This window comes from Sapajus apella, unplaced genomic scaffold (genome assembly GCF_009761245.1).
Source record: "Sapajus apella isolate SASKATOON/1434 unplaced genomic scaffold, GSC_monkey_1.0 scaffold1221, whole genome shotgun sequence".
In the NCBI taxonomy this organism is placed as follows: domain Eukaryota; kingdom Metazoa; phylum Chordata; class Mammalia; order Primates; family Cebidae; genus Sapajus; species Sapajus apella.
This window is the reverse complement of record NW_022438147.1, coordinates 1-12,246: the sequence shown is the minus strand read 5'-3', so window position 1 is coordinate 12,246 and position 12,246 is coordinate 1. Positions and strand designations below refer to the sequence as shown.

At 55.7% G+C, this 12,246-nt stretch overlaps 1 protein-coding gene across 1 annotated transcript; it reads left to right on the top strand.

Annotated features, from left to right (window-relative positions):
- Positions 1-1,511: 1,511 nt before the first annotated feature.
- Positions 1,512-12,243, top strand: LOC116546682 (myosin-6; the record flags this gene model as incomplete). Its single annotated transcript, XM_032272869.1, has 18 exons — positions 1,512-1,536; positions 2,171-2,203; positions 2,537-2,749; positions 3,987-4,130; positions 4,366-4,522; positions 4,618-4,645; positions 4,923-5,034; positions 5,358-5,450; positions 5,967-6,030; positions 6,291-6,389; positions 6,887-6,990; positions 7,085-7,223; positions 8,734-9,002; positions 9,285-9,455; positions 10,636-10,945; positions 11,624-11,694; positions 11,977-12,064; positions 12,153-12,243. Coding segments are annotated over exons 3-18 (2,141 nt in total), but the record flags the coding sequence as incomplete, so codon positions are not given.
- Between the last annotated feature and the right edge of the window lie 3 nt (positions 12,244-12,246).

Below are 12,246 nucleotides of genomic sequence, written 5' to 3'. Positions count from 1 at the left end.
CCGAGAGCTATATTGAGAGGTGACAGTAAAGTGGTGGGAGGGGGGCTGGGAGAGTGTTCCTGGGTGTGAGGGTGGGGGGAAAGCCAGAGCAGGGGAGTCTGGCTTTGTTTCCTGAACACAATGTCCACTTAGTCATAACAGGCACAGCCTGCTGAAGACCTGACACCTACAGCCTCTGAGAGGTGTCAGCATTGGAAGATGGGGAGCAGGGCCTTGAGAGACTGGGGTGATTGAGGACACCCACAAAGAGGTCATGTGAGTAAAAGCCCAGGAGGGTTGGGGGGGGCACCAAAGTTCTGCCTGGGGAGGGGGCAGGTGGCAGAGCCCCACCCGCATGGAATGTGGAGCCTGGGGCCCAGCTAGTGTAAATCCCCAGGCCTGCCAGGCACCTGCACCCTCTGGCAGCCTGGAGAGGCAGAAGAGGGCAGCCCCCCACCCACCCCCTTCCTCCCTCAGGCCCTGGGATTAACACCATCTGCTTCTGCCCACCCCACCCCAGGAGCAGAGGGTGGCAGGGGAGGGTAAAAGCCTATGCGTGCAAATGTGGATTGCAAATATGTGCATCTGTGTACACAAAACAAAGTAGAAAAGAAATCTGCAAACTTGAGTGGGTAAGTGTGAAAAATTTGCATGTGTGGATGAAGAGGGGCACAGACACGGTCAAGTCTGTATGCGGAGAGTGCTGAAATGTGGGCTGTGTGCAAATCTGCCTGAGGTGGCAGGGGAGAATCCCTTCCATTGTGTAAGTAGGTTGGATGATGGCCACTGTATCAGGAGCATCAGGGAAGGGATGGGGACCCCAGATGTGTCCCCAAACCAGGGTGGCTTCAAGTCCTTGGGAAGACACTTGTCTGGAGACTTGGGGAATGGAAGGAAACCAGGCATGGCACTTGTACAGACTGAGGTCAGGACAGACGTTCCCAACAAAAGGAAACTGAGCCACGGAGGTGGACAGTAGGTCCCTTTCCTGGGCACCATACTCCAGCTTTCAGCCCCCGACATTGGGGGACTCTAGTTCTGAGAGCAGGAAGATGCTCCCAGTGTGGGGCTGTGTGAGGGCAGGTCAGAGTGGGAAGGAGAGGGTGGGGAACAGGGGAGGAAAGCCCATGGTTGGGAGGCAGAGGACAGGCATTTGGCTTGCGGAAGGTGACCCTCACCCATGTGTTCAATTCACCCTTCAGTTTAAAAATAACCGAGGTAAGGGCCATGGCCGGCTGGGAGAGGGGGTGCGAGAAGGTCCTGTCTTCCCACTATCTGCTCATCAGCCCTTTGGAGGGGAGGAATGCGCCCGAGGACTAAAAAAAGGCCGTGGAGCCAGAGAGGCTGGGGCAGCAGACCTTTCATGGGCAAATCTGGGGGCCCTGCTGTCCTCCTGTCACCTCCAGAGCCAAGGGATCAAGGGAGGAGGAGCCAAGAGGGGAGAGAGGTGGGAGGGAGGGTCCCTCCGGAAGGACTCCAAATTTAGGCAGGGGGTGAGGGAAATGGGATATAAAGGAGCTGGAGCTTTGAGGACAGACAGAGACTCCTCCAGCCCAGGTAAGAGGTTTGGGGTGGGATGCCCTGCAGCCCATCCACAGAACCCCCACTGTGAGGGACCTCCTTCAGCAGGAGTGGGGTGCAGGTCAGTTGGAAGCCCAAGGGCTCTGCTAACTCTGTCTATCTCTAGGTCCAGGGAAGTTCCCACTGACACAAGGAGGTTCCATAGGAAACCCAGAAACCTCTTTTTTTCTACAACTCTGTTTCTTTATCCACATCATTCTGTGTCTCCTACATGCTGTCCTATCTTTCCATCTTCCTTCCTCCTTTGGATAGCTTCCTTCCCTTGATCCTGGTTTTATCTTGCCTCTTGGTCTTCATCGACACTTGTCACAATCATGCTTCTTTGTCTCTCTCCCTTGCCCTTCCTTCTTGGCATGTGTTCTCGCCTCCCTGCCTATCTGCTTCTAACCCTGTTTTCACACCGCGTCCCTCGCACTCATACTGACTCAGCACCCTTCTCTTCTGCCTCTGCGTCTTGTCTCTTTCTGACTCCCTGGTCTGTCCTGCCTGTCTGCGCTCTGGGGCTGCCTCCATCCCCGGGGGCCTGCCTCTGTTGTTCTTCACTCTCCTTGTCTGTTCTTTTCTCTGCCCGGCTGTACCTCTGTGGTTCCTCACTCCACCTACGGTCCAGATTCTTCAGGATTCTCTGTGAAGGGATAACCAGGTGAGATCCACCCCCATTTTCTCTGCAGAGAGCCAGGCACAATTCTCCTGGGAGCCAGATTGCTGGACTAGGGGTCTGCTGTCCCTCCTCCAAGCACTCAGCGCCACCCCTTAGCAAGCTCCAGTCAATGTCACCCCAAGCAAACCCCTTACAGAGATTCTCCTTCAGCATCACCTCAGAGGGCAGGAGAAGCAGAAACCTGAGTGGTGGAGGGTGGAACACCAGGTGCCTCTTGCAGGGTGGTGGGGAGGAGCGGGGTCAGGGAGAGGACAAGGCCACTCATAGAGCATGGGCCCCCTCAGGAGTAACACAGCCCTCCTGTCCCTGACCCAGGAGAGCGCCAAGATGACCGACGCCCAGATGGCTGACTTTGGGGCGGCAGCCCAGTACCTCCGCAAGTCAGAGAAGGAGCGTCTGGAGGCCCAGACCCGGCCCTTTGACATTCGCACTGAGTGTTTTGTGCCTGACGACAAGGAAGAGTTTGTCAAAGCCAAGATTGTGTCCCGGGAGGGGGGCAAGGTCACTGCTGAAACCGAGAATGGCAAGGTGAGTGGGGCATGGCACCAGGACAGAAGGGAAGGAGGTTTTGGGAAGAAGATGCAGGGGTGGAGCCACTTGCAGTGGGAGCTGAGAGGGCTGGAGAAAAGCCAAGGCCAGTGCGGATGCCAGGAAGCCCAGAATCTGACCCCTCTCAAATTGACCTGAGCAGGTGCAACAGGTGCCACCCAGGGACACGTGCCCCTTGCCAGGGAGGATGCTGGGGGAGAAAGACCTCATTATTCACCTCAGAGGGGGCTTGTAGATAAAGTGGGCAGAGACACAGCATTAAATGATGCTCCCTTCTTCCACTTGTATCCCTGCTCCCTGTGACTCAGCTTCCTCCATGGTTCCACTTTCTCAAATTCCGTTCACCCAAATCAAGAGAAAGTTCTTAGACCCAGATGAACACAAAGATCAGAAACTTTTGAGCTGAACACTCAGTCCTTGACTGGCCCTCAGAAGCCACTGATCCCTGCTTCGCTCACACCAGCCAAGAGAATCACCCCTGGTTACCAGCCACAGCTCAGAGCTGTGTGTCTCATGGACTCCTTGACTGAATGTTACATCTCATTGAAGTGTAGAATAACAGGCCACAATCCCCTGGGGCTTTTGACTCTGATCCCAGGTCTGCTACCCGCTAGTCACTGTGCAGGCAAATCATTTAGTCATTTAGAGCCATGGGTTCCTCCACTACAAAAAATACTGGAATACCTACTGGCAGGACCCAGTGACATCAGGGCATGGCAAACTGATTGCTGTCAATCAAACCATACCAACAGTGATGGATAGGAGTGTGGGGTAGATGGGCAAACTGCTTTTCCAGAAGGGGTGAAGGTTTGCCCTGAGCAACAGATACCCTAGAGCACCGCCCACGGGAGACAGCCTTGGGCTCGGCATAAGGCGTGCACAGATCTGAGAGCTGCCTATCTCCAGGTCTGCCCCAAGACCCCTGAAACACAGGGACTGAAGAGTGATGGTCATGGGCACAGGGTCTGGGGACCTGGCAAGGGAAAGGTACCCTAGGACAGTCTCTAGGATGGGAGATACAGTGGGAAGGAAAACCGGGAAATTATCTGGGAAAAGTGTCCTGGGGGAGATAAGGGGTAGGGGCTGGGGCACTGCTCAGAGCAAGGGGAGCAAGGCCAGTCATGGCCTGTGTCCTGGGAGGAGGTCAGTTGGCAATGCCAGCAAGGGTCCCAGAGTGATGTGGCAACCCATCCCCCTGCCTATGTGCCGCCTCCAGACGGTGACTGTGAAGGAGGACCAGGTGTTGCAGCAGAACCCACCCAAGTTTGACAAGATTGAGGACATGGCCATGCTGACCTTCCTACACGAGCCCGCGGTGCTTTTCAACCTCAAGGAGCGCTACGCGGCCTGGATGATCTATGTGAGCAGCTCCTGCACACTGCAGAGACTTCCTGTCCTGTATGGAGGCCAAAATAAGCCAAGAAAAGGGGGAGGGACTCTCCCAAGGGACCCAAGTCCCCTTCCCCCCTCCACCCCTGGTCAGTTGCAGGAGGAGAAAAGCCAGCTGGAGTGAACAGGGACATGCCTGGCTGCCACCACTGCCTGTCCCAGGTTCTCCCCACCAACCTCATGCCGGGTCTTGTCTCCTGCTCCAGACCTACTCAGGCCTCTTCTGTGTCACTGTCAACCCCTACAAGTGGCTGCCGGTGTACAATGCTGAGGTGGTGGCTGCCTACCGGGGCAAGAAGAGGAGTGAGGCCCCGCCCCACATCTTCTCCATCTCTGACAACGCCTATCAGTACATGCTGACAGGTGAGCCTGGTGGCTCCTGGCCTCTGCCCCTCCTCCCAGACACCCACCCAGAACCTCAGCCCTGACCCCATTGCTTCTCCTCTTTTTTATTCCAGATCGGGAGAACCAGTCCATCCTCATCACGTAAGCGAGTGCCAACCTCCCACAAAGGGGACTGGGCTGGGGGTATGCAGGCTGAGGCCTGCGGTGTAGCTGGGAGGAGAGGTTTAAGGCTGGGATTGCAGGGAGAGCGGGGCACTGAGCTCTCATTAGAGGGGTGCCAGAGCAATGAACCACAACAGGCAAATCCTGCCAGGTGCTGGGCTCTGATGGTGGGGCTGAGAAATGGAGCCTGCGGTGCTGAGCCCTGCATGTAGAACAGTAGGAATCCCAAGTTCTGATTGGTCCCTGTGGCCCCCAGGGGAGAATCCGGGGCAGGGAAGACTGTGAACACCAAGCGTGTCATCCAGTACTTTGCCAGCATTGCAGCCATAGGTGACCGTGGCAAGAAGGACAATGCCAATGCAAACAAGGTGCCATGGGGGCCACAGGCTTGGCAAAACAGGGGTGGGGGGGCAGGCTGACCCAAGTTACCCCTAACCCTGCCCTGCCTGTGATGTGGTGGGCACAGCCACACTGAGCTGTGCTCCTGACTGTCAGCCCAGTGTGTGGAAGACCTTCCTGACAGGAGACACCCACCCTGAGGTCTGGGTAGGACCCTACGGAGCCACAGACCCACCAGCAGCTCACCCAGCCCCCACCCCCATTCCTCAGGGCCAGGGCAGCCTCCCTGCCCTCCCACCACTGCCTGGAGGTGGACGGAGTATGAACCCGGGTGGTTCTGCTCCTTTCATAGGGCACCCTGGAGGACCAGATCATCCAGGCCAACCCCGCTCTGGAGGCCTTCGGGAACGCCAAGACTGTCCGGAATGACAATTCCTCCCGCTTTGTGAGTGCCTTTGGCCACTCCCAATGGCCCCACCCAGCCTTGACAAGAAAAGAGGGGTGCTGTTTTGCCACACACAGTTGATTGTACTGTATCTGGCTTTGGGATATCAACATGAACACCCTGGTGGGGAGACAGCATAGGCTTTGGAGCCAAGGGTCTGATTTTCCACCTGCTCAGCAAGTCCCCACACCTCTCTGGGCCCAGTTCCTTCACCTGTGAAACAGGGGCACTAATATCCACCCTGCAGATTCCTGGGAGGATTAAGTGAGATCATACGAGGGGTACAAGCAGGAGGTGTTCTGTGTGCTTTCCCCTCTGGACCGAGGTTCTACTCAGAGGTCCCTGCACAGCGTGTAAGGGTGGCATCCTCTGCCTGGTTTCACTTATACTCAGCTGACATACCAAAGAGCTCATTTACATTTCCAGAACCTTCCAGGGCTTTGGGGCTGAATAGAGGGCCGGGATTTGATTCTGTCCTTCTGGCTAGTTCCCTCACTCTGTCCCATTCGTCCTCAGGGGAAATTCATCAGGATCCACTTTGGGGCCACTGGAAAGCTGGCTTCTGCAGACATAGAGACCTGTGAGTGCCATCAGGGAGGCTGCCGCCCTCCAGGTCCCCCTTTGCCTTCTCTCCCTGCCGGGCAGCCAGTCTCATCATTCCTCCCATCTCCCGTCTTTGTCTGCATTTGCCTCTGGGCTTTAGGATCCTTTTTTTAAGCCACATCTTCTCAGCTGGCCCTCTTCATCATGCTGTGGGTGACACCTGCCCCCATCGTCACTCTTTTCTGGCTCTATTCTCTTTCCTTCCTCACCTGTCTTCTTCCCCTCTGCCCACATCAGATCTGCTGGAGAAGTCCCGGGTGATCTTCCAGCTGAAGGCTGAGAGAAACTACCACATCTTCTACCAGATTCTGTCCAACAAGAAGCCAGAGTTGCTGGGTGAACCTGCCTGCCACCCCCCACCCACCACTGTCCCTACTTCCCTCCCCAAAGCCACCTGTGTTCAGGGCAGGGCCCTCCTGCTCCCCACTGCACCCCACCTCGATGGTCACCTCCCTCCTCCCTCCGCTCACTCTGTTTCCCTTCCCCACCTGAGACCGCTGCATCTCCTCTCACCTCCCTGTGCACAGTCACACACCTCACTCCTCCACCCTTCTCTCCATTCCTCCCTCGGCTTATCTTCCGCCTTCTCCTCTTTATTTGCCTCCCCATCTCCCATGTGTCACTCCCCTGCCACCTTCCCTCCTCCTTGACTTTGGAGCCCCTTCCTGGACCCCTCTTCTACCCTTTCACTTCCTCTGGGTTCACTCCTTGGTCCTTACTGACTTCTCTCCCTGCTCCCGGTTCTCTCCTCCTCCATTCTCCTCAACCCTCCCTGTCCCTTCCCTGTCCCCCACCTGCCCCCTTGCCCCTGCCCCAACACTTGCCTGGTGCAGACATGCTGCTGGTCACCAACAACCCCTACGACTATGCCTTCGTGTCTCAGGGAGAGGTGTCTGTAGCCTCCATCGATGACTCGGAGGAGCTCATGGCCACTGACGTGAGTGAGGGGGCTGTTGTGTCCATTCCAGGGCCCCCAGGAGCTCCTGGGGCCACTGCTCCAACACCCCTCTTTGCCTCTCACTCTGTCCCAGAGCGCCTTTGACGTGCTGGGCTTCACTTCAGAGGAAAAAGCTGGCATCTACAAGCTGACGGGAGCCATCATGCACTATGGGAACATGAAGTTCAAGCAGAAGCAACGGGAGGAGCAGGCAGAGCCAGATGGCACTGAAGGTGGGAGGAGTGGGCGGACAGCGCTGGGAAGGCCAGAGGTGCTGACCAGGCTCTCCAGGGACTCAGATCCCAGAAGATCTAAGGCTTATGGAGCAGCAGGGTGTGTGGAGGGATGGCGAGGGACAGGGACATGGGAGAGGTGGGCAAACAGGGAGTCTGCCACAATTCCACCAACTCCTCAACCCCAGCTGCACTCACCAGAACTAAGGTGGGGATTTTTCCTCCTGTGCCAAGACTTGCCCAGCCCCAGGAAGCACAGCCCCTCAGCTCCACATATCACCATCACTGACTCAGGGCCTTTGCCTGCACAACACTTGGGTAAGCCCCTCGTGGGCTCGAACCATGTTCTATTTGGGAGGCAGTGCGCCAGGGCTCAGGATGCAGCCCAGGGCACTGGTGCATCAGTTTCCTCCTCAGTGAAACAGATGGACAATCTTTCCTCACTCCTCTGGTGGCTAGTGTGAGGTCCTCTGAGGAAATGTGGAGGTGCAAATGGTGCTAGACAGGTGCCCAAGAACATTCCTCCCCACCTTCAGGGACCCTTCTCCAGTCTGCCCAGATCAAAATGTCAGGCTGGGGTTCATGATAGCACACCAACAGTTATCACAACATTCTTGAAATTACCCCAAATAACTCCTCCTCTAAATAGAGAAATCCCCATGTTGGGTGACACATTTGGATGGCTGGGGGTGGGAGAGGGGTGCTGTTTGATATACTCTTGGGGGGCCTTGATCTCCCAGCCAAACTGGGCAACATGTGGATCGAGAGGACAGCATGGCCAGTCCAGAGCTAGATACTGGGGTAGACAACTAAGGAGACAGGGAGCAGAGGACATCTAGCCCCTCAGCCACATCCCTGCCCTAGAGAGGTGAGGGGCACAGTGAGGGTGGGGGTATGCCCACAGCAGTGCTTGTGAAAGACCTGGCTCAGTGATGGTACAGGTGCAGAGAGAGACAGAGCTGAGAAGAGCTGGTTGTGGCAAGAGACCGTGGGCTGGACAAGGGGGCCTGGGCTCCAGCCTGACTCAGGCACACATTGGCTGAGTAATCATGGCAAGCCCTGTGCTCTTCTGGGCCTTGATTCCTTCATCTTTAAGAAGAAGAAATTGGACCTGATGCTTCCTAAAGCCTTGGCCCCAGAACAGGGAAGGAGGCTCACTTGCTGCCAGTGCTCACTCAGGCCAGGTGCGGTGGCTCACGCCTGTAATCCCAACACTTTGGGAGGCCAAGGCGGGAGAATCACTTTAGGTCAACAGTTTGAGACCAGCCTGGGCAATATGGTGAAACCCTGTCTCTACTAAAAATACAAAATTTAGCCTGGCTTGGTGGCTCACGTCTGTAGTCCCAACTACTCGGGAGGCTGAGGCAGGAGAATCACTTGAATCAGGAGGTGGAGGCTCTAGTGAGCCAAGGTCACACCACTACACTTCAGCCTGGGTGACAAAGCAAGACTCTGTCTTTTAAAAAAAAAAAAAAGGAAGTGCTTACTCACTTTTTTCCTTCTCAACCAGATGCCGACAAATCCGCCTACCTCATGGGGCTGAACTCAGCTGACCTGCTCAAGGGGCTGTGCCACCCTCGGGTGAAAGTGGGCAACGAGTATGTCACCAAGGGGCAGAGTGTGCAGCAGGTGTACTACTCCATTGGGGCACTGGCCAAGGCAGTGTACGAGAAGATGTTCAACTGGATGGTGACGCGTATCAACGCCACCCTGGAGACCAAACAGCCACGCCAGTACTTCATAGGAGTCCTGGACATCGCTGGCTTTGAGATCTTTGACGTGAGTCGGGGACCCCTGGGAGGAGAACAATCACTCGCTTGCTCCCACATTCAACAGCCATTTGCTGAGAGCCAGCTGTGGACTAGGCATGGGAAGGCAGTGGGGACTGTGTGGTGACAGAGGCAGTCGTTGTCCCTATCTTCAGGGGAAGCCCTCCTGCACTGCCCTGACATGGAGGGGACCAGCCACGCCCTGCTGGGCTCGGGCACAGTGCACGGGCACAGCCCCAATGGCCACTCACACCCACTCCCTGACTGCTCCCACCCCTCATGCCCCCTGCAGTTCAACAGCTTTGAGCAGCTCTGCATCAACTTCACCAACGAGAAGCTGCAGCAGTTCTTCAACCATCACATGTTCGTGCTGGAGCAGGAGGAGTACAAGAAGGAGGGCATCGAGTGGACATTCATTGACTTTGGCATGGACCTGCAGGCCTGCATCGACCTCATTGAGAAGGTGCCTCCTTGGCCTCACTGCCCATGTCCCCTCCTCTGCCCTCCAGACAAAGTGGTGGCCAAGTCCCATCTACACCCAAGAAACTAGAGTCCCAAGAATCTCAGGCCGTTCTCCAGGCCCAGCTTCTCCCCACTGGGAAGTCATGGGCATGCCCAGGATGAGCCCCCCACTTCCTTTCCCAGGGCCTTGCGCTGTATGCCCCTATGTGGTGGTCCCCTCAGTGTCATAAGAGTGAGATGTAGTGAAGGAGAGGCCCCTGGACTCTCTGACAGCCCATGAGAAGTGTCATTCATGGAAAGATCCTAGGCTGAAATGGGAGATGTTTGGCCTGCCACCACATTCCTGTTGGTTGAGAAATAAGCCAGTCTCTAGCCCTCTTGCCTATGTGCATTCCTGAGAAGAGACAAGGCCGCAGGCAGGAGGCCCCATGGGCTGGGACTGACTTGCTCTCAGGGGGCCTCTGCTCTTTGCCAGCACAGGCGAGAGCCCAGAGTGTCTGACCCACAGCCAGCCAGGCCATGACCTTCAGATAATGGAAGCTTCCCCACACACTTTGGGTCATTACCCATATTCTTAACCAGAGTCTCATCTTTCAGAGCCCTTAGAATCCCATAAAACTGTGTGTGAAAGCATGTGTACATTCATACATACATGTGTGTGCATGTGTGTGTGTACATGTGTTTGTGTATACATGCATTTTTCTGGAGAGATAGTCTTTAGCTTCAATAAATTCTCAAAAGGATTCCTGCCCCAAGAAAAGTCAAGAACCACCACATTTTTGGAAGTGCAGAGGGTTGTGAAGAACCTGAATCTTTCCATCCATCCCCTAAAGAATTGCTACCTGTGTCATACAGACAGGGCCTGGCCCACAACCTCTGATGCACATCTGTCCCTGCCCTGCTGCCTCTGGGGCAGTGAGCAGTCAGGGAGAAGGGGCTGTGCTGTGAGGCACTGCGGGCCTTGCAGGGGTGACTAGGAGTGCACGGCTCTTTGTTGGATCTACTGGGCAGAAAGAGGGAGAAACTGACTCCCTGTTTTGGGGCAAGAGGGACCAGCACAGACCCCTGTCAGCAGGCCAGCGCTACTAGCTCTACAGTCCTTTTCCTGTCGGGGTGTGGGACTGTGGAAGCCGGGGAGTGTGCTCAGTGACTCTCTCTCTGCCTCTTCACTCTGCCCTCAGCCCATGGGCATCATGTCAATCCTGGAGGAGGAGTGCATGTTCCCCAAGGCCACTGACATGACCTTCAAGGCCAAGCTGTATGACAACCACCTGGGCAAGTCCAACAATTTCCAGAAGCCACGAAACATCAAGGGGAAGCAGGAAGCCCACTTCTCCCTGATCCACTACGCCGGCACCGTAGACTACAACATCCTGGGCTGGCTGGAAAAAAACAAGGATCCTCTCAATGAGACTGTCGTGGCCTTGTACCAGAAGTCTTCCCTCAAGCTCATGGCTACTCTCTTCTCCACCTACGCATCTGCTGATTCTGGTAAGTGGGTGGCCCCTGCACTGGGCCAGGGGCCTTCTGGAGCCAGGGTCCTGCTGCTTCAAAGCACATTACTCCAGACACAGGCACAGGGGAGCCTGTGAGTCAAGCCACCTCCTGGCTCACCTCACCGCAGTCCATCTGGGCCTCTTCATAGCACCTGTAGTATTGCTGTAGCTGTCTCGGGTTTCCTCAAGATTGGGAGTAACTGGAGGTCAGTGAGGGTGGCGCAGGCATCCCTGTACCATGCCCAGCAGAGAGCGATGCATGGGGGAGTTCTCAACAAATGTTGAGAGGACACTGAACAAAGGATCCTCCAGTTCAGAGAAGGAAGAGAAAGGATGTGGCTTGAAAGGAAGAGGATAAAGTGTAAGAAGAAAAGTAGAACGTGGAAAGATATAAGAAGGAAGGGCGGGGCTAGAAGAGGGAGGGCCACGAGCACTGATGTATGTCAGTGCCTACTATGGGCAAGCACCAGTGAGCTGCCCTACAGACGCAGTCTTATCTAACCCTCTCTACAGCTTTGGGAGGTTGCTACTGTCATCCTCGTGGTAAACTGAATCTTGGAGAACTCCTTACCCAAAGTCTCAGAGCTACCAAGTAATCAGCAGAGCCCTGCCTCTGCCCGAGGGTGCCTCTATTTTCCAGCTCCTGTTCATTGTTCCTCCTCTTGTTATTTAGGGGACAGTGGTAAAAGCAAAGGAGGCAAGAAAAAGGGCTCATCCTTCCAGACAGTGTCAGCTCTCCACCGGGTAAGAAGGGCCCAGGGGTGCCAGGACACCTGGTGGAACAGCCCAGCCCAGACTCTTCTGGCTGCACCACCTATTCTGGTGCTTGAGTGATGAGGAAAGAAGCTAGAGCTAAGTGGTCACTTTTGGTGTGTAGATTCCACACAAGCCTGAACTCACGTCATAAATTACATGTCAGCCCCTGTCCCTTTGATGATTCTGGTGGAGAGTGTCTGGGGACCAGGGCTTAAGGGCCTAAGGGATGGTCCTTGCGGCTCCTAACTCCCCACCTTCATCTGCCTCCAGGAAAATCTGAACAAGCTGATGACCAACCTGAGGACCACCCATCCTCACTTTGTGCGCTGCATCATCCCCAATGAGCGGAAGGCTCCAGGTGAGGCAGGAGAAGGCTTTAGTCTGGGGAGGATGCCTGGCATCCACTTACCCTAAGGCTGACCCTTTCCCCTTCCCTCTTGGCGCAGGGGTGATGGACAACCCCCTGGTCATGCACCAGCTGCGCTGCAATGGCGTGCTGGAGGGCATCCGCATCTGCAGGAAAGGCTTCCCCAACCGCAT